The 24479-nt window shown below is 38.2% G+C and overlaps 1 protein-coding gene across 1 annotated transcript in view; it reads right to left on the bottom strand.

Annotated features, from left to right (window-relative positions):
- LOC145686685 (uncharacterized) overlaps window positions 1-24479 on the bottom strand; it is a 64520-nt gene that overhangs the window by 28909 nt on the left and 11132 nt on the right. The window contains exons 4-5 of the mRNA XM_081760219.1: window positions 14897-15549; window positions 1719-3569 (exon numbers count right to left, since the gene is read on the bottom strand). Of these exons, the coding sequence (XP_081616345.1) occupies window positions 1719-3569; window positions 14897-15549 (2504 nt within the window). The remainder of the gene's footprint in view (window positions 1-1718; window positions 3570-14896; window positions 15550-24479) is intronic.

Genomic DNA, 24479 nt, shown 5'->3' with positions numbered 1-24479 from the left:
CATTTTGATGACATAAAACTTATCCTGATGTTACCCTTCACATTACCTCTTGAATCTTGGTTTTCTTCTGACTGATTTCCTGAACCATTACATGTTTGGGTGGCGATTCCGATGTGCCACGCCAAAATCTTGGCTTAGTTCATGGAAATACACGGTAAGTGCGTTTTCATGGTATAGCTGAGCTTATGACAAAATTTTAACGTAGTTATAATTACTTCGAATTGTTATTTGTTGTTATATTGCAGAGGATATATGGGTACCTGATAACATCTTCATGCGTCGACGGACAACATATCTGCTACGACAATACAAGGTTATTTATAGAATTCTAATCAATTAAATACTAGCATTTTCGGTTTCCAATTTATTTTCTCATCAGATCTTTCCTGTCAATATAAACATTGGACAGCCAGGATTAAAATTTACAATTACAGTAAAACGGTTAACCGCAGCAAGGAAAATTTGAGCACTACAGTGAAAAATGGCTAACCACAGCCAGGATATAAATTGAGCGCTTCAAGTACTTTCTTCAAGTGTTCCCATTCTTTTGATAGCCACTTCTGTATATTGTATATAGAACTACTATATATATAGAATAAAATATAGATAGAACTACTTCTATATTATGAGAACGTATGAGAGCGAACATAATACTTACAAGAAAAATATTATTAAAATTAACATGAAGATAACAACAATGTACCTAATGCGATCTACAAAGCCTGATTCTTCTTGCGTGCATAGTTACAACGATAACGTTGTATGAAATATTAACAATCTGTGCCTATTTACAGAAAGGGATCAGAGGCGAATTATGTGAGCAGTATAATGTAAAAAGAAAAGAAAGACATATAGAGATTCTGAGATATTATTTGTGTAATCGGTAACTAAAATAAGAGTTGTTGTTACTATAGCAACGTCGTAAAGAAATGTACATGTACGTAGACATCTTATCGAGAAAATAAGTGTATGTATAAAGGTGTAGACATCTTGCTGAATATGCAGAAAAGTTGATTATGTACACTTCTCACGATCAAGTATTAAAAACCAGTTCAGAAAGTGTTAAAAGCGTTTTGGAATTATTTTGAAGAATACTATATATACGAACCAGAACAGACCCCTTACATAGTAGAGATTTTAAATCAGGAACTTTATACAACTACATACAATTTAAAATGCTTTTTAAGTAGAGGCCGCATAATTTCAATAAATTTCTTTAATCTTAGGAGTAAAAACTTATTAAAAGTTTCAGTTTTTTTCACAGAATACAAAAGGGCTCTAAACCAGTGCTATTCAACCGGGGTACGCGTACCCCTGGCGGTACTCGAAGATGTTTCTGGGGGTACGTAATACTAAAATAAGCGTATTACCAATATTTATTGAATAATCATAGTTGGAGAAAATTTTGAAATTTCCCATGTTAATTTTTTCGGATTCGTACTTTATCCCCCTGTAAATAGTCTTTTGATTGACACACTGATTTGTTGGGTCTCTATTTGTCTCCCTTTTTAATCAACATAGCATGTGTATTAAGTTTAATAAGTTCATTTAGATTTAATTTCTTTTAAACAGCTTCAGGGGTACACAATTGGATGGCGAACTGTGTTTAGGGACACGCGATAAAAAAAAGGTTGAATAGCACTGCTCTAAACAATGCACATTTCGCTGAATACACATATTATATAAAAATCACAGTATTTTAGTGAAACAGCACTTACCTATCTTCCATTTTTCCTCCTGTAATCGAATCAACAATACTTGCAACGATTGGGACACGCTGGAATTCACTGATATCTGACTCAATTGTTTTACCTTTTCTATCAATTTATTTATAAGTGCTGTATCTAGAACTATTTTTTTATTATTCATGAGCGCAACAAGTTTTTCCACTAACGACGAAACCATTTCACTCTTGTCCGTATTATTTGCTGCTGGAGAACGATCGGTATTACTAAGTAAAACACCCGAAGATAATACGCTCATTAGATTTGGTTGACTTCTTGGTGTATTAGTGTTCACAGCACCCGCAAAATTTGGATTCGCTACCCGATTAACAGACCTTTCTGCTTGTAGTAACTGGGCCACTGTTTTAGTAGGAGATGCTTGAGTTCGACCAACATTTTGTGGCAATTGTTTATTATTATTGTTACCAGCTACATTTGCTTGCGACGAATTTTTATTCATTATCTGCGGTACAGCACTGTCTTGTAATGGTTGATTTTGAACCACTGTCCTAGAACTAGTGACTACTGACGATACACTTTGCTGAACATTATTATTACACAAATTTGCCTGTGATGAACTTGGGTTTGTTAACGGGGGTAGAACACCGACTCCTTGTGAGTTATTGGCTAATTTTTGCACTTGATATAGAACTCCCACTACAGAACCTGCTACAGTCGGACTACGATTTGAGGATGTAGTCTGTACAGTATTTTGACGATTTATTTGTGATACATTTATATTTGGTACCTGAGCATTAACATTTGTATTTGAAGGCGATCCCTTCTGTTCTGACACAACCTGAATCTCAGGTGACGCGGTAGATCTGTTTTGACGTTCACTGAACTGAATATTTGTCTGAGTTTGACTTGTGCCCACAGATTGAGAGAAACTTCCTCTTGGTACACTACCTGCACCCACAGGTCGAACGAAATTTCCTCTGGGTACACTAGCTACACCCGTAGGTCGAACGAAACTTCCTCTTGGTGCACTAGTCATCTGGGCACGAAATGGAGTCATTACTCCTAACTGACCTGCTCCACTCACTGCTGGAACTAAAGCTCTATTTCCGTGCCCGTATAACAGAGGAGGTTGATACTGTGGTGCCTGAACAGTTACCGGAGGTTGATACTGTGGTGCTTGTACAGTTACCGGAGGTTGATACTGTTGTCCTTGTGCAGTTACCGGAGGTTGATACTGTGGTCTTTGTGCAGTTACCGGAGGTTGATACTGTGGTCTTTGTGCAGTTACCGGAGGTTGATACTGTGGTCCTTGTGCAGTTACCGGAGGTTGATATTGTGGTCCTTGTGCAGTTACCGGAGGCTGATACTGTGGTGCCTGTACAGTTACCCCAGATTGGTACTGTGGTGCCTGTACAGTTCCCCCAGGTTGATACTGTGGTGCCTGAGCAGTTATCGGAGGTTGGTAATGAGGTACTTGAGCAGCAACTGAAGATTGGTAGTATGGAACTTGACCAGGCACCTGAGATTGGTAGTGTGGTACTTGAGGTTGGTAATATGGTACTTGACCAGGTACTTGGGGTTGGTACTGTGGTACTTGAGGTTGGTATTGTGGCATTTGAACAGGTACCGGAGGTTGATAGTGTGATACTTGGCCAGCTATCGAAGGCTGGTACTGTGGGTACTGAGAAGAAATTACAGACGGACCAGGCAATAACTGGGTGTTCGAACCAGTGCTCATGATTGGTTGTGTCACTGCCCTAGTTGTACCCGGACCAACTACTGGAAAAGGTTGGTTGAGCAAAGATCCTAAAATATCCTGAGATTTCGCCTGCGAATTGTTCTTCCTCTTCATGCTGCTACTAGCTTCACTTGAAGAGCGATTTCCTGGAAATAAAATAAAAACTTCATCATTGGTACTAAATAAACCATAAGTGTTTATATGTACGGCGTAATTAAAACACGATTTTTTCTGTAGTAATAATATTATTAATAATAATAATATACCAGTCTGAGTAAGCGGATTATAAAATTTAAAAAAAGTGTAGCCACCTTTGTTCTAGAATGTTGTGTATATTTTAAGGTACAGCTATGAAGAGGGTTATCCTACTACACATATTTGTACCTTTCGCTATTCATAATCTGGAAGAAAATTTTGTTAAAAAATTAAATTTGTTGTATATGTCCTTTCCTTAGAAACGTTACACACATTTTTTTACTATTTTTGCTCGCGACTGAACATTTTGTTTCATACAATAAGGAAAGAAAACAAATCATTAAATCATGAAATTATTTACACCTTCTTGTATATGATTGCGTATTAGGGAACTTCCAGTCTCCTTGTAAATTTTATATGTAATTGTATTTAAAGTCAGCTAGTTGTATTAAAAGGGGAAAAAAAGTTATTGAGTAAATTTTTCACAGCAGAACAGAAACGTATTCATAAAAACTGAAATATACATTTTGAATCGTGAACACTCCTCTACGTACACAGCAACCACTGGCATTGAAACACTTGTCTCAACGGGTGGTATGAACTTTTTGATACTCATGTAGTAGAGCTCGTTCGGCTGGAACGGTTGTGATGGCCTTCCTACTAACTGTGGAAGAATTGAGGCAAGTTCAATGATCTGAAAAACCAACGCCTGACTGTGCTAGCTCTGGATTCTATACTGGATGCATTACCATTTCTTAACTCGGAGATTGCAGATTTTGCAACACGGTTTTAGCAACATGGGAATGTGCGTTGTATTGCAGAATGGCGATCCCCAATGAAGACTTTTTGGGACGTTTTCGGACAGAGCCGCTTGTAGATGAGCAAGTATGGCACAATACACAGCAACATTGATAGTTTGTTTTGTTACTGCAAAATCAGCAAAAATCTCACCCTGGATATCACAGAAGACAGTGAGCTAAACATTTCCTGAAAAGGAAGTTGTTTTGAATTTTTTGGGGTGGCGCGAATTTCAGTCTTTCCAGAGCTTATTCTGGCATTAATGTTCCAGTGTAGTGAAAAACACACTCGTCACCGGCAACAATGCGGCTGAGTAATACGATTACATTCCTCTTGTGGCGAAACAATGCTCAAGACAGCATGCCACTTGATTCTCCAATGTGCAGTGGTGTGAGCTGTTTGGGGATCCACATTTACTTTGTGATTGCTATATGAAATGCCCACTTCATTCACAGCATTAACATTCGCTTATGTATGGGATGTTTAGAATGAACGAGAACTGACCTCTGTCCTCGTTTATATTATTGTTATTGTTGTGGTCATGCTATGTAAGTTTGGTCCTAATTCCTCAATTTGTCTTCCTTTTGTTGCAGATAGATCATGGCCGCCCTATTACGAGTCTCTGAATCTAGCCAATTTTCTATCGCTAATTAAAAATTTCAATTTATTATAATAATTTTCCCCCTATGAACAACATTAATGAAAGTAAAAATTAAAAGAAAGCAGCAAATAAATACGATTTCAAGTTTTCTTTCAAATCTCTCAAAAGTACTGAAAAGTCACTAACCGGATACGAAAGCTATTTTGAAGATGACGCAATCCACTCAGGTGTTTTCGAGGTGAGATGTGAACGTGTTAAGTCTTACACTGGTATGTCAAAAAGAAATATAGGAATCAGAGAACACATTGGACAAACCAAGGAAGGAAGCAACAGGCTTTGCGTAGTTCACAGCATAAAAATAAGAATGTAAAAATTTTACACAGTCCTCTTAAATAGTAGAAAGAAATGCTTACGAGCCGTATTATATCAGGATAATGCAACTTCAAATCTTCGTAAGGATAATTTACATAAACAATAGCATTCTACTATAAACAAGTTTATTAAAATATATAGAAATTAACATTAATAACCATGATTTATAAATTTCTTTTCTTGATAATAGTAATAATACCTTAAAAATGAAAAATAATAATAATTTAGTATGGTAACATGAATTTCAATAAACTAAACATGCGCTTTGCTAACGACATTGGATGTTATGGTATTGTGAAGTGTTTTCCTGTGATATTTTGTAAGAATGGTTAATATTTACGGTTTTTGTTTTTTAAGAAGTAGTGCAGTATTTAAATTTAACCGATGCAGCAAGCTGTAATAGGATTACATAAATTAAATTTCCAAAAAGGCAGTAACATTTTGATACGTATCTCATACACACGAAGGTGTAAATTTCTCGACTTTTGTTTATGTCTACGTAGGATCAGAAGATATGACTCCGATCTCGAAATTATGGTATGTTTATCAGGGCGTAATGGTGTAGTGAATACCGTATTTTCTTAAGTGGTACAATTGACTGTTTCAAGACTATTCTCTGTTGTATTTTTCTTTTCTAACTTCCGAGTTTTGCTTTCTGGAGTAATGGATTGCTGACCGACGAAAATTCGAAACCTTGGCGTTTATGTTTTGAACTGAATTGAATTTTACTGCATTCAATGACCGTTTACATTGGCTGATTGCCATATGGTATAGAACATGTCAATGATATTATCCAAAATATATATTCATATTAATCTAAAACATAACTACTTTTGCATTATCTCCTAGGTGATAGAAAAACATGATAAAATGTGGTTTCCTTGGATACATCACTCACCCATACAGCATTTTCTTTTTTTACAAAATAGAAAAAAATATATCTATATGTACAAAAATTAAATTTACGACTTAGCAGAACTTAGATCAGTTTGCAAATATTCCTTCACACTGTAAAGCAGTGGTTTAGCAACAGAATACGTAGTGACGTTTTGAACCTTTCATGTTTGGAAAGAGATTTAATTTGATTAGTTCTTTGCCTTATTAATAATCCTTCCATAATATGTTGACATGTTCTATACCATATAGCAATCAGCCAATGTAAATGGTCATCGAATGCAGTAAAATTCAATTCAATTCAAAACATAAATGCCAAGCCTTTGAATTTTCGTCGGTCAGCAATCCATTTCTCCAGAAAGCAAAAATTGGAAGTTAAAAAAGAAAAATACGAGGGAGGTTCAGGGTATTTCAAATTATGAATAAACCCTTCTACTTCATGTTCAAAATGGAAATGGCTTATGAAACTACCATGCTCTGTTAGTGCTTTACGAGGGGGGCTGGAAAATTCATGAAATTACCAAGAAATAAACATTTAAACATATCAGTGTAGTCATTAGAAAGATCATATATTGTGAACCTCTCATTCCGTATATGAACATTTTATCATTATTATTTCCTTCGTTACAGGTTCTGTAAGAAGATATGGCGGAGGATATAAGGAAATTCGAGAAGAATGAGCTTCGCAGTGTCATCAAGTTTTTTTGTGTTGCAAGACAAGTCCTTTATGGATATTCATAAAACTGCAGGATACTTTGGGGGAACACGCTCCTGGATATATAACAGTAGCGAAGTGGGTGAGGCGTTTTAAGATTGGTCATCGTGAGACTGAAGATAAACCTCGCTCAGACAGGCCTTCAAGAGCAGTGACCACGGAAAACATCGACAAAGTGCATGACATGATCATGGAGGATAGACGCATATCGATCAAAAGCATTGTTGCGTGTGTGGGGATATCGCGTGAGCATGTGGATGTCATAATAGCAGAATATTTGGACATGCGGAAGGTCAGTGCCAAATGGATCCCAAAATGTTTGAATGCTGACCAGAAGAGAACACGGGTGCAGATGTCACAGGAAATTTTGCAAAAGTTTCAAAACCCTGGTGAGTACTTGCGCAGTCTGGTGACAGAAGATGAAACATGACTGCACTACTATGATCCAGAGACTAAACGGCAATCCATGAAGTGGCGCCACAGTGGATTTCCTCGACCAAAGAAGTTCCGAAGCCAAGATCAGCTGGGAAGGTGCTTGCATCGGTGTTTTGGGATAAGGACGGTGTCATCAAATATCTTAAAATGGATGAAACTATCAATGCTGGGGTGCATTTCAATTATTTGATTAAGCTGAAGGAGGCTCTGAAGAAAAAACGTCAGGGAAAAGTGAGCAGTGGTGTTCGGTTTCTCCAGGATAATACACCGTCCTACAAGGCTCATCAAGCCATGCAATTGCTGGTGGATCTGGGCTTTACCTGTGTACCTCACCCACCCTACTCACCTGATCTGACCCCCTCCGACTATCATCTCTTCCCACATCTCAAAAGCAAACATTTTCCATCCGATGAGGCACTCATTGCGGAAGTGGAGGGCTGGTTTCCACAACAGGATAAGACCTTCTATTTGCAAGGGTTAGAAATGTTGCAACCTCGTTGTGAAAAGTATATAGAGCTTCGGAGGGAAAACGTTGAGTAGTGTATTAAAATGATTCTTCCAGGTAAATTTCTTCTTGGTGATTTCATGAACTTTCCAGCCTCCCCTCGTATAGGTATTTAATTTATATATTCACTGAAAGAATTCACTGAATAAGTCATACCTGCTGTACTGAATTTTGCATGTTTCACAATCCTACCATGCACGCGCAAAGGATTCCCCAAAGGAACGTAGGGAGTCCCGGATAATCTGCCAAATGAAAATTGGTCTAAATGGATATGAATTGATAGGGTTTCTACCAGGTAACAATAATTCGTTTGTATTAAGTCGATATCTGGAACAAATACAAAATGGTGGACACCATGCCCGTTATGTGTGGTTGCATAATCGCCAGGTACGGATGCTGGCCAACAGTGAAGTTCTGAGTATTAAGTGTAGCGAATATGTATCAAATGCTCTAGAAAGACATCTGGAGTGTTGGTAGAGCACAACAGATGAAGCAGGGTGATTCACATGTGGAAACACTTAACGAAAAATGCCCAGAAATGCACTCATACTCAGTAAACGTGAGTTCAAAGCGTCGAAAATGTAAGGATTAGCGTCTAGAACATTAAAGCCATTGCAAATTCGTCAATAATATTCCCTCAAACCGACGCAATATGATGTACACAGTTTCATACCAATTAGGATGCAACAACTGAGGCCGTAATTGAAATTGTGCAAGGGGACTCACTAAGAAACTGGGTAAACTAAATGAATGTCACTAGTGGGATCGCATGATCGGTATTGAAATGTGGCCAATGTGTGTGTTGATATCGACATGTAGCTAATGGACTAATGTCAACATGTCCCACTACTGCTGGGACACCGTCCCATGTGCGAAAAATAGTAAAATAACTGTTCGGGTCTTGAATCTGAGGCTGTGGGCTTCTAGTATGATTGGAAACTGCGACCACGCGAGCGAAAGCGAGCACTCTAGCTCTGAGGTTTCGAGGGAGCCTTACTTTTTTGTATTCATTTCTTTGAGGAGTACACACTTAGTTTGGCAAGCGCTCTTGTACAGCCTCTGTTTCATTTTGTTATTCCTACTGCACAGTTGTAAACAAGCAGAGCTTTAAGACGTTTCTTCCTATTTCTCATGTCGTTTTATTTTCCATATGTATAGTGTTCCAGCAGTAGTGTTACATGTGTCAAATTAGTTCATTTTAGTCTTTGTCTTGACATGTGCACTGTGTGTAAGATACGAGTTTTTGGAGGTATATTCCTATATTTTGAGTATATTATATGTCCCAGAAGACGTGGGACATGATACAAGTTTGTTATTTTCACGCTCTATCAGAATTTGAACCATGGATTAAGAAATTTCTTTTCATATGTGTCGACTGTGGGACAATGTCCCAAACAAAGAGGGACAATGTCCCAAACAAAGAGGGACATTGATACAATCGTGTTCTACTTACGTTCTACCAAAAAGTACACCAGATGTAATAGCATGATGTACAACGTTATTTTCCTAATTTTCACACGTGGGACGGTGTCCCAGCAGTAGTGGAACATGTTGACATTTGTTCATTAGCTACATGTTGATATAAACACACACATTGGCCACATTTTAATATCGATCATGCGATCCCGCTAGTGACATTCTTTTCTTTTACCCAGTTTCTTTCTGAATCCCCTTGCACAATTTTAAATTGACCTCAGTTTTGTTGCATCCTAATTGGTATGAAACCGTGTACATCATATTGCATCGATTTGATAGAATATTATTGGGGAATTGGCAATGGCTTTCATGTTCTTGACTATATTTCTTATATTTCTGACGCTTTGAACTCACGTTTACCGAGTATGAGTGCATTTCTGGGCACTTTTCGTTACGTGCTTCCACACATGTGTATCACCCTGCTTCATCTGTTGTTCTCTACCGACATTCCAAATGTCTTTCTAGTGCATTTGAGTACAAATTCGCTACACTTAATACTCAGAACGTCACTGTTGGCCAACATTCGTACCTGGCGATTATGCAACCACACACAACAGGCATGAAGGTGTCCGCCATTTTGTATTTGTTCCAGATATCGACTTAATACAAACGAATTATTGTTACCTGGTAGAAACCCTATCAATTCATATCCATTTAGACCAATTTTCATTTGGCAGATTATCCGGGACTCCCTACGTTCCTTTGGGGAATCCTTTGCGCGTGCATGGTAGGATTGTGAAACATGCAAAATTCAATACAGAAGTTAGACTTCTTCAGTGAAATTTTTACCCGTCCTCTTTACGTTGGATAGTTTCCGAACTATTGGCGTCCGAAAGTCATTTTCCCACGCTTTCGGCACCTTGTAGATCCGAAACTATGTCCGATAGCCGAAAGTTCAAGATAACTTTTTTTCTTGTCTCAGTGGCAGGAGTCACTCCCAAGAGTTGTAACATTTATTTTGCAACACCCGATATATATATATATATATATATATATATATATATATATATATATATATATATATATATATATATATATATATACACAGAGAGAGTGTGTGTGTGCTATCGTAAATGATCTTCCCGATTTCAAAGTTTAATAATCCACGTTAATTTACTCCCAATGATGTGCAACTTACTATAAATTAAAGAAAAGTTCAAACAGTTTTACACCAAGCAAAGCTGACGTATCGTTACGAATTCCGTCGCTCAGGCGACAGTAAATCAATATGCCAGGAAACAAAGGACAGCATTTTGTGTTCACGAATTTCGTTTAGAACAGTGTATAGTTAGTGTTCAACGAAGTCTCAAGACGAAGTTCGGGTTAGATCCACCAAGCGGGAACTCAATTCGGAAGTGATGCAGACAATTTAAAGAAAATGGGTGTATTTGCAAGACGAAATCAACAGGTCGGTCAGAAGTTTATAAGGAAACAGTTGAGCGTTTGCGTACGACTTTCGTAAGAAGCCCACAAAAATCAACGGTTCGTGCAAGCAAAGAATTCTACTTGAAGCAGACAACGATGTGGAAGCTTCTTCGAGAACGTTTCAATTTTCACACATACCGATTAAAATTGTTGCAGGCGCTTAAACTTATTGACAAGGATAAGAGACTTGAGTTCTCTGATGCGATGCAAAACCTCATGGGAAGAGATGCTTTCACTGAGCCAGTTGTGTTAATGAAGGTACATTTCGAACAAAATATCCGAATGTAGGCAAACCGATCTAGGCTTTGGAAAATTCCCGTGATTATGAGGAAGAGGACACGAAAAATTTTATTTTTTAGCAGAAAGAGGAACCCCCAAATTGGCACCGGAATATCAAGAGTTAACAGATCACCAAATTAATAGGATGAGCTCTCGTGAGGATCAGGGTCTACTTCCTTACACCCCCCTCCCGTAGATCGTCAGATATCATCCCCCGTGCAACTTTTTTGTGGGGTTATGTTAAAACTAAGTGTGTAAGACACTCCTACCTAATGAATTTACCTGAACTTCAATATGCATTCAAGAAGCAGTTGCATCTATTGACTATGAGATGTTGTAAAGACGGTGGCAAGAATTTGTCAGATTCATGTGTGCCAAATTACAAAAGGCACTCATACTGAGCATCTTTGACGTGGAACATAATATGTATGTACTTAATAATAATAATACACTTTTTCAGTTATTCTTTCATTTAATGTAAATTGTATGTCATTGTGAATAAATAAACCTGAGTTATTAAACTTTGAAATCCGGAAGATCGTTTACAATAGCCCCATATATATACCAAATGAAAATAAAATGAAGCACCAAAATTGCATTGTCTAATTCAACTGCAATTCGGTAGATGTGTAGTGCTATGGAGGATGTGTAAACGATTAGAGTTTCAATGATCGGGAACATCGCGAAAGGCCACACACAGAGCAGAGGAAAGTAATGTCAGCAGTAAGAAATCCAGCCCTGGCCGTGTCAGTCAGTTGTGATAAGTAGGTCAGCACCGGACAGGAATATCAAGAAACAAATTATGCTTCGTTGCCGAATCAGACAACATTAACAGCATTTGACAGCGTTCGAAAGGGCCTCATCGTGGGTTTGCACGAGGCATTTTGTGCGACTGCTAGACATGCAGAGCATTCCGATGTCACCGTGGACCGATGTTAGGGTACATGAAGGCATCAACCTATGACATAAACCACGACAGATCACAAGCATTGTGCATGAAGCATTGCGTAATGCTGTAATGTCTGCGTCTGCTACTCGGACACAAGCGGTGGGCTCTACAATATCTTGTGCCATCCCGCACCATGTCTCGACGACTACTATCAGCTGGACTGCAAGTGAAGCGTCTCCTGTGTAGGTTGCCATAAACAACAGTTCATACATAACTGCATATGGAGTGATGTCGCATTCGAGCAGCACGCAATCCTCATGAATAGTAACGGATCGTGTTAGTGATGTGTTTCGATTCAGCATTACGATAGATGCCCGTCGTGTTCATGCGTACCGGCACTAGGAAGGGGGGGGGGGTACATCCAGCCAATATTGTGGCACGGGACACCGGCATCATCCATGATGTCATGGTATGGAGAGCAATCGTGTATGACTTTCGGTCAGCTCTCGTAGTCATTCGCAGAAACTTGACGACACAACGATACGTGGGTGAGATTCTGCGTCGAATGTGTTACCCCTCCTGCGAAAGCATTCTGATACAATCTTTCAAGAAGAAAATGTTCAGCTACATACAACACATGTGTGTCAAGGGGGGCGCGGTGGCTCAGTGGTAGAGCGTTCACCTCTAGTGCTTGGGGTCCCGGGTTTGATCCCAGCCCCTGCCAAGTGAACTTTGTGGTGGACAAACACCGTGCTCGCAGGTTTCCTCGGGGTTCTTTCGTTTCCTCCCACTTTCTTCATTCCACCATTTCCCTCATCTCTCATCACCGTCTCCTTTAGCCTAACCGGCATAACCGTGGGACGTAAAACTCAAAGATTTCATTTCATTTTCATTTACATGTGTGTCAATGGACTGTTTACGTCATGTTGAGGTTCTTTCCTGGCCAGCAAGGTCATCTGATCTCGCCGAATTGAACACGTTTAGGACCACCTCTGACGCCAACTCCGTGTCACTGCTGATCTGCAAGACTCGAGGCACAGTTGCAGCAGCTATGGATTGTCTCGTCCCAGGTAACGATACGACGACTCATTTCCAAGGAGCATTAATGTATGTACCCGTACGCGAAGGGGTGCTAGAACACTCGTACAACCAAACCCAGCCTAGCAACCTCTGAAGTTTCATTTCATTCCTTCCGTTTCCTTTAGATGCTTCTTTTTTCGTCAGTCATTGTATATATATAAGGAAGTTTTGGTAGTGAAACGACAGGTTATAACAAGTCATTGACAGCCTTTGCTGATGAAAATCGTGAAATCCGAATGGCATGAAATTTTTATAGTTTTACGTCCTACATAAATGTCTTGTAGTCTAAAGAAAACAGATAATTTGATCAATGAAAGTGAATAATTATACAAGAAGTGGTGCAATGAGAATGTGGAAGGAAACGGGAGAACCCCGAGAAAATTCATTAACAGAATGTTGTCCCCATAAACACACGTGACCTAGATCGAGTCACGGATCCGTCGCACCAAAGGTGAGCACTCTACTACTAACAAGGAAAGTTCGGAAGAAAACACTCGCCTGCAGAGACACTAAGCATGCCATTTGAAAGGCCAATTCATGCTGACTGAAACAAACTAATAAAATTCCTGCACGGTTGAGAACTTTTCGAGATTCAACGTTCAATGCACGATTGCGCCTCCTAGTAATCTACCGTTATTATGCAGCCTGATGATTTGAACGTGCTACTGCTTGATCACTGGGGTCCACTCACAGACAAACTGTCCATTGCAAGTTGGATTACGGATGGCAAAGACATACACCAAAGAACTGCACACGATTTGTTCAGCCATTTGACGTGTTTGGATTTTGACCAATCAAAGATTATGGCAGAAGATCTGTATATAATATGAAACTTCTTCATCTGAACGTTATGATGTACCAACGAAACAATCAAATAAAGTTCGTGTCCGTGCTAATGAATCAGTTCCGATCACCGCGATGCATTTTTCCGTTTGCGTTCCACAAGGTAGGTTATCGAACAAATTATATACCTTTTGAATCATCTGTCGAATTTGTTTTAGTTATGCGAATTGTTCCCTTGACGGATGCAACGCAATTGCACATATAAAAAGTTCACGGTGCAAGGAAGTATTTTGTCTGCATCATTTCTTCATTGGACAGAAGAACAACAGCGATCAATTTTCATTTCTAACTTATCATTATTGTGAATAGTATAATGACTAATTTTAACTAACAAACCCGTTAGTTATTGCAAAAGTTTTTTTTTCCTTGTTACCTCGATAGATTTCAATTCGTATGTCAATATTCGTTGCTAATAATGTTGTACTTAACGCGTTTAAATGCGCATATACTCACTTTTTCATATAAAACTTCCAAGTTCAATATCTGGAACAGTTCTCAATCGTACAGGAATTTTATTAGCTTGCTGTAATCGGCATGAATTGGTCCTTCAAATGGCATGCTTAGTGTCTCTGCAGGCGAGTGCTTTCTCTCGAACTTCCCTTGTAAGCCACAGTGGCCCCAGAAGGAAAGAGTGGTAATATGGATCACTATGGCTCTATATCCACAAAATAAGCTACATTTTGGCTGTGAATCGATAACTTATAAAAGTTATAAGTAAAACGTGGCAACGCGGGAACATAGGAGCAGTGTGCTTCACTTTAGAGTTAGATCCTGGTTCGTTTCCAGACCATGTGAGTTTGTGAGACGTTGTATTCATGGCTTTCCCGCCATTTACTCATTTCACCACTTTTTTCATCATGAAACATTTATCAATTCTATCTAGTGATACACTAAATTAAAGATCTTATTTAATTTCAAAACAAGTTTTACATATCAAACGAAATTTCACTGAAGTTTGAATTTTACCTTCGTCGTCTGTTGCTAGGCCTGGAGCATAGTCAGCATCTCTATCCGCATCATCTGAGCTCAAATCTTCATCACTCTTATCCGGACCATTCTCTGTAGGATTAAAATGACTTTTGCTGTGTAAATCGAGCTGCACTTTTCTTCTAAAAGTTTTATCACAAATATGACACGTATATGACAACTGTGTTTGTTTCTTATTTTCAGGACTGCTCTTTTCTACACCTTGAGTATTCGATCTTTTCTTATTTCTAAATGAATAATCGCTTGTCGTCTTCCTCCTCCTTTTCTTCGTCCCAGTTTTAGAATCACTAGTTTTCGATTCATTCTTCGAATTAGAATCATCAGTCTTGGGTTCATTTTCCAACTTAGAATCATTAGTCTTGGATTCATTCTCCGACACATAATCATTAGTTTTGGATTCATTCTTTGACTTAGAAGCACTAGTTTTGGGTTCATTCTCCAACTTAGAATCACTATTCTTAAATTTATCCTTCGACTTCGAGTCATTAGTCTCAGATTCAGCGTCCGACATGGAATCAGCAGCCCTGGCTTCATCCTCTGATATAGAATCATCATTCCTCGAGTCATTCTCAACTTGGGCGTGGTTATCGTGGTTAGTCGGCAACTTATTGATAGGTGGAAAGTCGAAGTAACTGTAACGGGACAAGAAAGAAAAACGATGTTATTTTACAATAATATAATAAAACAATTGTTGTACGTTTATACCAACTGAGCTGGCAGTAGCTAACTAGGATCATTTCGAAAGTGATATATACTAATATATAAAATAATGCATGTGTGTGTGTGTGTGTGTGAGAGAGAGAGAGAGAGAGAGAGAGAGAGAGAGAGAGAGAGAGAGAGAGAGAGAGAGAGAGAGATATTAGAATTTCGCATACAAAGTAGACACCTAGAATCACAAATGTTGTAGACAGACAGACCTTCACCAGATCTATTCGCGTACGAAGCATTTTTTTCAACTCGAAGGAGATTTAGGGGTGCGTCAAAACTTAGGAGAAAAAAAAATTGAAGTTGTGAAGATGGTCAAACTTAGCATATACAAACTCTCTGTTATATATATATATATTTGGTCTAGGAATTAATTCGTGCGGTTGGTACGCACACATTGAAGCTGTAGTACAAACACAAAATACATAAATACCTTAAGAAAAATATTGTCCATCGCTAGCCACCACTTTTGCCCATCTGCCAGGCAATGTACGGATTCCGTGGCGAAAGAAGTCCTCATCCTTGGAAGCGATCCAGTCAGAGACCCATGTTTCGATATCTTCTGAAGAAGTAAACCGCTGTCCAATCAAATCGTTGTTCATGCAATCGAACAAGAAGTAGTCCGAAGGAGCAACGTCTGGTGAATACGGCGGGTGGGGTAAAACTTCCCATCCGACATTTTCTAAATAGGTTCTGACCGGTTTTGCGACATGTGGGCGAGCGTTATCATGTTGAACAATAAGTTTATCATGTCTGTTCTCCCATTCTGGTCGTGTTTTGGCCAGAGCTTGCTTCAAACGCATTAATTGTCGTCGATAACGTTCTCCATTCATAGTTTCACCCGGTTGCAGCAGCTCATAGTACACCACACCTTTCATATCCCACCATATGCACAGTGAATATCTTGTTTTGGTTGTGATGGACCTGGTTCACCTGGTTTCACCCAGGCCTTTTTTCGTTTAGGGTTCTCGTAATGGATCCACTTCTCATCACCCGTAATAATTTGATGCAGAAACCCCTTTCTGCTCTGTCGTTGAAGCAGCAATTCGCAAATGGTTTATGGTTTTTCGTCTTTCAACGTCTCTGTCTTTCAATTCATGTGGAACCCAATGTGACATCTTTTGAATCATTCCCATGGCTTTCAAGCGTTTGGAGACTGTTGTTTGATCAACGCCTAATGCTGCTGCAAGTTGTTCCTGCGTTTGACACGAATCCTGCTCGAGCAATGCTGTCAATTCTTCGTCTTGAAATTTTTTTGGCTGTCCAGCTCGCTCTCGGTCTGCCAAGCCGAAATCACCACTTCTGACACGTTCGCTCAGCTAGAGCATGGTCACCATACACTTCCACCAAAATACGATGACTTTCAGTCGCACTTTTCTGCATGTTAAAGTAATGCAGCAGGACACCCCGCAAAAACACTTTATCAGGCACAAATTGCGCCATGTTCACTTAACTACAAACTGGTGTTGTTGACGCTTTAATCCACTGCCCTATACTACGAACGATACGCGATGACAGGGGTTTGCAACACATGTGTGGATACACGGAACTGTGGGACGCTCCGTTCGTTGCGCCATCTCTTGTCCACCCGCACGAATTAATTCCTAGACCAAATATATATATATATATATATATATATATATATAAAGATGGGTACGTGTCCCAGCGTTTTTTAAAATTCTCGCTTTATGGGGAAGAACATGGGTGGTATAAAAATAACCGAAAATTTACCGTCAAAGCCATGGTTTTCGGGTTGCTAAGATGAATAGTGACATTCCCGACGCCACTCAAACCCAACTTTAACCGCAATCGACATGGAAGGGGAGGAATGCCCAAAATAACCGAGAGTAGTGTCGAGTCCATAGTTTTGGGTATTGTTAAGCTGATTGGTGACAGTCTTGAAGATGTTTAAGCCCACGTTTACGCAGGAACAGACATGTCAGCTGGTTCAGGAATTGACAGGGGCAATGGCGAAGGCATTCCTCTTCGTTCTTTATTTCACTCATTCCTTGATTTTCACATGTCTAGCATAAACCTTATTCTGCCCGTGTGAAGAACAGACAATTGAGGTAGTGAGGAAATAATCATAACAGTAAAGTAAATTCACTTACATTTCCTTAAATCTGATTTGAACCTAAGAATGAGAAGATAAAATGGACAGAGAGAGTAACAAACAAAGATGTTTTAAAACGGATCAGGGAGAAAAGGACGCTTCTAGCCACCATCCTTCGTAGAAAGGCCAATTGGATTGGACACGTCTTGCGAAGGAATAGTCTTGGACGCAGGTATCTTTCCATTATACTCAATATTTAAAGTGGTAGTGTAATGACTTGCTGATTGCGTTTTCTATTATTATTATTATTCCTCAGTTAAACTAAAATATTCACAAACACAATTAATTAAAATGATATTTGTTATAATCGGAGAACCTCTAAATATGTGTACAATGCTAATTCCTAATAGTTCACAATCGTCGCAGTAGGTGTCGCTATGTTCGCTGCATGCCTGACGCCGACAGATGACGTTAGCGTGCAACAATTTACAGATTTAAAACTATTGTGACTATTTGATTTCAGCTTAAAAACTGCACTGATCAATTTAATTACGTATGTTAAAATAGAGCAACGTGGAACCATATTTACATTTCAGCATTAACATGTATGTATTTCCCAGAGTTATGAAAAATTCTTTTTATTTATGTATGTTTTAAATAACAGTCCAGTGGGTTTTATCAAATTCTGTACGTAAATTTCAAGCCGTATGTAACTTAAAATACCATTTAAGCATTCATGTTCAATTGTGAAAATGAAACTATAGAATTTTCTTGACGCACAGAGATATCCTGTAAAACTATAACCCCGTTTCGTGGGATATATTTTGTACAATTAGTATTCGCTTATATAGCTATATTGTTTTAATTCGAAGTCTAAGGGGAAAAAATCTAAAATTCGAAATATCCATCAATATGCATTTTTAAGTATTATAACATCAAGTGAACAAAACTAGTGTACATAAACAAAAATAATAATTACTATACAGTACACTTTACCATTAAAAAGACAGCATATTACTTGTTTTATAGAATATGGCAAACAACAAATGACATTTATTCACATAAATTTACTGACATTTACTCCTGTACCATGGAAAATACATTTAAATACAGTACTATATACACAAGTAACAACCTTAATTATCTGTCCTAATTTAAAGAAGTTCGTGATCTTCATTTGTTTTGATATTTTTCTTTTACACGATCAACAAAATCTTCATTTTCACTTCTTGTGTGAAATTCATGGCAAAGTATGTCCCACGAAACGCGAATAGAACTTCATGGATTACCTTTGTGTGAAAAGAGAATTTCATAGTTTCATGTGCTCAATAGAACACGGATACTTAAATGGTATTTTAAGTAGGAATATGGCTTTAAATGTACGTGCAAATTTAATAAAACCCATTTTTGCCCAATAACATCCACTAGATATGAAATGCATTGTTCCAAACATAGGAAAGCATTGGCCTCCAAAGGAATGCCACCAGAATTTAAAATTGAGCTAAATAATTATTTAAAGTTAGTCAATCGTTATTTTCCGTATTGTGCGATCAAATGAGCAGTAAATATACACACCGTTTCCTTCTTTCTGAAATTCGATAGCTTTGCAGAGGCAAAGCACTAAGGTTATCTGAATTATGGCATAACGTTGAATTATTTACAAGTGAATAATTCTGATTTTGCACCACGGATTGCTGACGAAGCATGCTTACTGATATTATCCTATCACTCCAACATTTTTTTTTTTTCTAAATTAAATGAGATTTTCCTCCAGGAAAAATCTTTCACTATTATTGATGGTTACGACAAAATAAAGGTATTCGAGAAAAAACTGGAGCTATGGATTAGTTACATTAAAAAATAGACAATTTGCACCTATTTTAACACTGAACTCATTTTTAATGAAAAATTATATTTTTGTTGAGTGATTTTCTTGAAAAATTTTGTAGCCACCTCGAGGCTGTAGAACAAAAATTTGAAACATATTTTTCAAATACCTTGTACGAGAAATTCCTGTGTTTTCGCGATACATTTGAGGTTGGTTTACTGTCACGAGAATGATCTCCCATTACGGAAGAAAGAACAGTTAAATGAACTTTCAAGTGACAGTGGATTTAAAATGCAACTCCGTGATCTTGGTTCGTCTCGATTTTGGATCTCGCCCTCAGTGAGAAGTGAATTTCCAGAAATGTTTGAAGAAGTATTAAAAAAGTCGCCATGTAGTTTTCAACAACCTATTTTTGTAAAATGAGATTTCCATCACTTGTACAACTAAAAAGAAAATACAGAAACCAATTTAATGTATGTGCCGATCTTCGACTAAAATTGACTGATATTGAGCCAAATATTCAGGAGCCGAAAAAGGTGACAAGCACAACCGTCTCATTAAAAGTCAGTACTCATAATAACTTAGTTATATGATTAATTTGGTAAATAAATATTAAAAGTCTGTTTAAAATATAATTTGACTCATAACTGTTTACTTCCAATTCAATGACTGCGTTTCTGTAGAATTTCAAGTATGTTTTCATATTTATTATTTTATAATGGTCCAATATGTCTCAAATACTAATTATATTGTAAGAATCCCCACATCACAATATGAGCACATGTTTATGGACGACACGTGAAAAAAATGAAATGAAATCTTTCAGTTTTACATCCCACGGTTATGCCGGTTAGGCTAAAGGAGACGGTGATGGTGAGAAATGAATGAAATGGTGGAATGAATAAAGTGAGAGGAAACGGAGGAACCCCGAGAAAACCCACGAGCACGGTGTTTGTCCACCACAAAGTCCACACGGGGCGAGCTGGACGACACGTGCTAACGTTTATAAACAAGCAGACGATACACTGAACAGGAAAACACGAAGATCAACACGATGGAAACCGAAAGAGGACGAGTCACCTGAAGAGGGCCTATAAACGAGAAACCACAAAGGAAGGAGGTATCAGTTGACCAGTGATCGCCTACCCACAACAGCTCTGGAGGTCGCACGGGACTAAGGGACTACCTATCCTAATATCCCTGGAGGCTGCTCTGAAGCGAAAGGGATTTCTCAACACAACCTATACGTGATGAGCCGAGGTGGTTTCCTACGACCATAAGCTGAAGTCGCTACAAGATGCCCCGATGGCTGCCATGAGCGAAGGGGTTCCCGTATGAAACGTTACTTCCTTCACCTTTGGTCATAAGGGAGATTCTGATATATTAACTTGGTAAAACAGACTATTTTGTATTTTTATACATAAATCGGTGAAGGGCTAGATTCCTGGTCCATTATTGACTCTATCTACACAAAATCCTGCAATAAACACATACATAAAAAATATTTGGCATGTAAAATTAGTAGTTTGTAGAAATATCTGCGACATTTTAGTGGTCCTTGGGTTTAAAATGGTTGAGAAACTCTGACCTATGATATAAGCTATAAAACTAATCTAAAAACTATTGACAGGTACACGTTCAAACACAACGTGAAATAGATTATTATCGAGTTGATATGTAATTTAATATCTGTGGTGAACTCATTGAACATGTCGTAGCAGAGTGGCAAAAAATCATTTTTGTTGACTTTTTTGTTTTTATTTAAATCAAACCTTTCTCCTCGTATAATAGTCGCGAGTCTGAGAGTAAAGTCGCGATCTGAAGAAACGACATTAGGAATTAGTATTAAATGTTAATTAAGCCATTTAAGGGAAAGTATTGTGACTGAATTCTGAATTAAGCTCCAATCATTAACCTACTTCAATCAATCCCAATCAATAATGTTTCTTAAGCATTAAAGAAAAAGTACAGCAACGTTTACCAACATGACACTTTTTTTTCCACAGAAGTTACTGCCATTTGACAGGGGCATATTTTTTAAAAAATCGGAACTACTTGCACATAAAATACACACATAAAATACATAGTTATAAAATCTATAAAAAAAAAAAAAGTTTCAGAGAGTAGATTGGACCCGTCTAAATACGCCCCTATTATCTGCGAACAAACAAACAGACGCGCACGCAAAAGAATTTTCGTCTTAAAAGTCTGCAGTGATTTCCCAGTTGGAATAGTTAACGATTTAAAAACCCTATGTTACGAAGAGAAGAAAGCGAGATTCCCCCGTTACCCGTTCAAAACGTGACTTTCCCTAATCATCCTTTGCATGATACTCGTTTTCATACTGTGCTGTACATACATTTGAGTCTCATTGTATTATGATCCATCTTCCATAATCGAAACACCAGAACAGAAAAGGGATTTTACTTGTTTTCACTTTAAATTAATTGATTTCGGAATTTGATTTAAATCAACGATTTTTATTTAAAAAATCAAGTGATTTAAAAAAAATCAAGTGATTTAAATCTTAGTATAAATTGTGATTTAAATCAATCAGGGTGTCTACTAAAATTCCAAAATGAAATTTAGTGATTTTTTCGTGACCTTTTCTTTTCCAAACCACAAAATTTAGTAACCTTCTCAAGAGAGTTATGGGTGCGAATTGGGCCAAATTTTCATGCATCCGATAGAAGCGTGCATCGCTTGTGATTTGGTACCGTCTAAAGCAGACCATAGACATTTTTGGTGGTAAACTTTGACATTTTATAGAACAAAATTTTGCAATCTATACTTATATTTGTACAGAAAAAAAATCGTGACCCAAAAGCTAAATTTCGTGACTTTTTCTTGACTTTCATGACCGTTTTCTGATTGCGTGACTTTATGACTTTCGTGACCGATAGACACCCGGTCAATCCATCCTGATTTGCAGGTATCCAGAGAAAGTGGACTCTTCCTTTAACATTGATTTCATCACAAAATATGCAGTAGTTTGGTTGTAAAGAATTTTTGAAACTTTACATCATTTTGAAACGCCCTTAATAATACTGTAAATTACTCTTAAAAATATATTAATGCATTTATATCAATATACAGTGCAACTCACTAATAACGAATTCGGAAATAGCGGATTATTGGATATTATGAACAATGAAATCCCCGTCACAGCGCCTATTTAAAATATGGAAGAAATGATCGTGTATTATGAACAATATTTTCCGTGAAGAGTGCTTATAGCAAAGTTTTCTGAACAGGATCATACTTTCCTTATTTCTGCTCATGGATAACTCAGGTATGGCAGAGCTCGTTTTTATAGCTGTTGTCACTATGCAAGTCGGACAGGACTCATTCCTTCCCCTCCCACTCGAATGAGGAAAGACGAAACAGATTCCGATGACGAGGGAGAAGTGGAAAATGTGAAACAACCCGTGAGTTATAAAGAAGCGATCCGAAGTTTGGAAAACTTGCAACGCTTTCTTTTCGATCACAGCAACACGATGCCGGACAATGCATTTCAGGCATTTGAGGAAGTAGAAGTGGCGGTGCTACGAACAGCAGCAGCAGACAAAGTTCAGAAGAAAATTACAAACTTCTTCAAGCGTGCTTGAACAGATAGGAAGAACTGTAGTATGGGGTTAAGTGCCGTATCACCGGACCAATTTTAGGAAATTTACCGGGTCAGTTGGGGAATTTATTTAAGTTTGTGAGGAGAAATGAGTGAAAGGTAAGTAAGTGAAATAGAAAAAATTAAAATAAAGTTGGTTTCGATGTTGCACGAGGAAAGAATATTTCGCGGATAGGTACATATCTTATGATATAGTAGCGCGAAAGGCATGGCGTTGGGGAATAAGGAAGAGCATTTCGAGGGCTATTTAGCGGAGTATTTATTTAAGGAAAGGAAACCTCAGGAAGCTGTTGTACCTGTTGAAAACCTCAGGATCGCTTCTTTTTAACTCACGTTCTCTTCTTGAAATTGGAAAAGTTTACAAGCCTCAGTTTTGAAGGTAAGTGACTTCTAACTGAACGGAATTGTACTTCTGCACAGTGTACAGAATTGTACGTTAACAAGTTAAGCGTTGCAAGTATGAAACCATGACAAGTGCTATTGAAATTCTTACGATTGCCAAAACCCACATGTTGCCACTAATCTTCGGACGCATCCCCTCACTCCGCTCGGGCCCTCCCGCTACGCTCCTGCCGACTCGGTTAGATAGCATTCGTGCATTTTACTGGCCACCTAGCACAGGTTGGTTTGTTTTGCACTGTGGTTTTTAAGCTCTTAAGGTAATGTCATCTAACGTTTAAAAAAAAAAAGAAATGAAATCTTTGAGTTTTACGTCCCACGATTATGCCGGTTAGGCTAAAGGAGACGGTGATGATGAGTAATGAATGAAATGGTGGAATGAAGAAAGTGGGAGGAAACGGGAGAACAAGAGGAAACCCACGCACACGGTGTTTGTCCACCACAAAGTTCACTTGGCGGGGGCTGGGATCGAACCCGGCACCCCAAGTACCAGAGGTGAACGCTCTACCACTGAGCCACCGCGGCCCCCGTCATCTAACGTAATTTGATGTAATCCAACAAAATACCGAATGCTGTATATTTTGGAGCTTTTTTTTTTTTTCAGTTTTCAATGTGGTCCGGCGATACGGCACTAATGTCGCAGTATGTACCATACGCTAGATAACAACCCAATTAATAGTGTTATCTTCAGATGAAATAGTATACTGCTGTATATTCTTTTTTAAACGTATCTGCTTGTCATTTAATCCCTTGCTTTTTTTCCGTAATTCGGAAATATACATGAGTTTGTTTATAACGAAGTTTGGATGTACAGAACTCATTGTGTTGCTCCTTTGAAGTTCGTTATAAGCGGGCTGCACTGTATAAAGATACTTTTTTGTTTCTAATTACCTCCAAACATGCAGTTGTTATGAAAAAAATTCAAGTCTTTATTACAAAACATTATCACAAT

This window comes from Thermobia domestica, chromosome 5, assembly GCF_964235325.1.
Source record: "Thermobia domestica chromosome 5, izTheDome1.hap1.1, whole genome shotgun sequence".
In the NCBI taxonomy this organism is placed as follows: domain Eukaryota; kingdom Metazoa; phylum Arthropoda; class Insecta; order Zygentoma; family Lepismatidae; genus Thermobia; species Thermobia domestica.
Note: the sequence above shows the minus strand (reverse complement) of the source record. Positions and strands in the feature narration are given on the sequence as shown.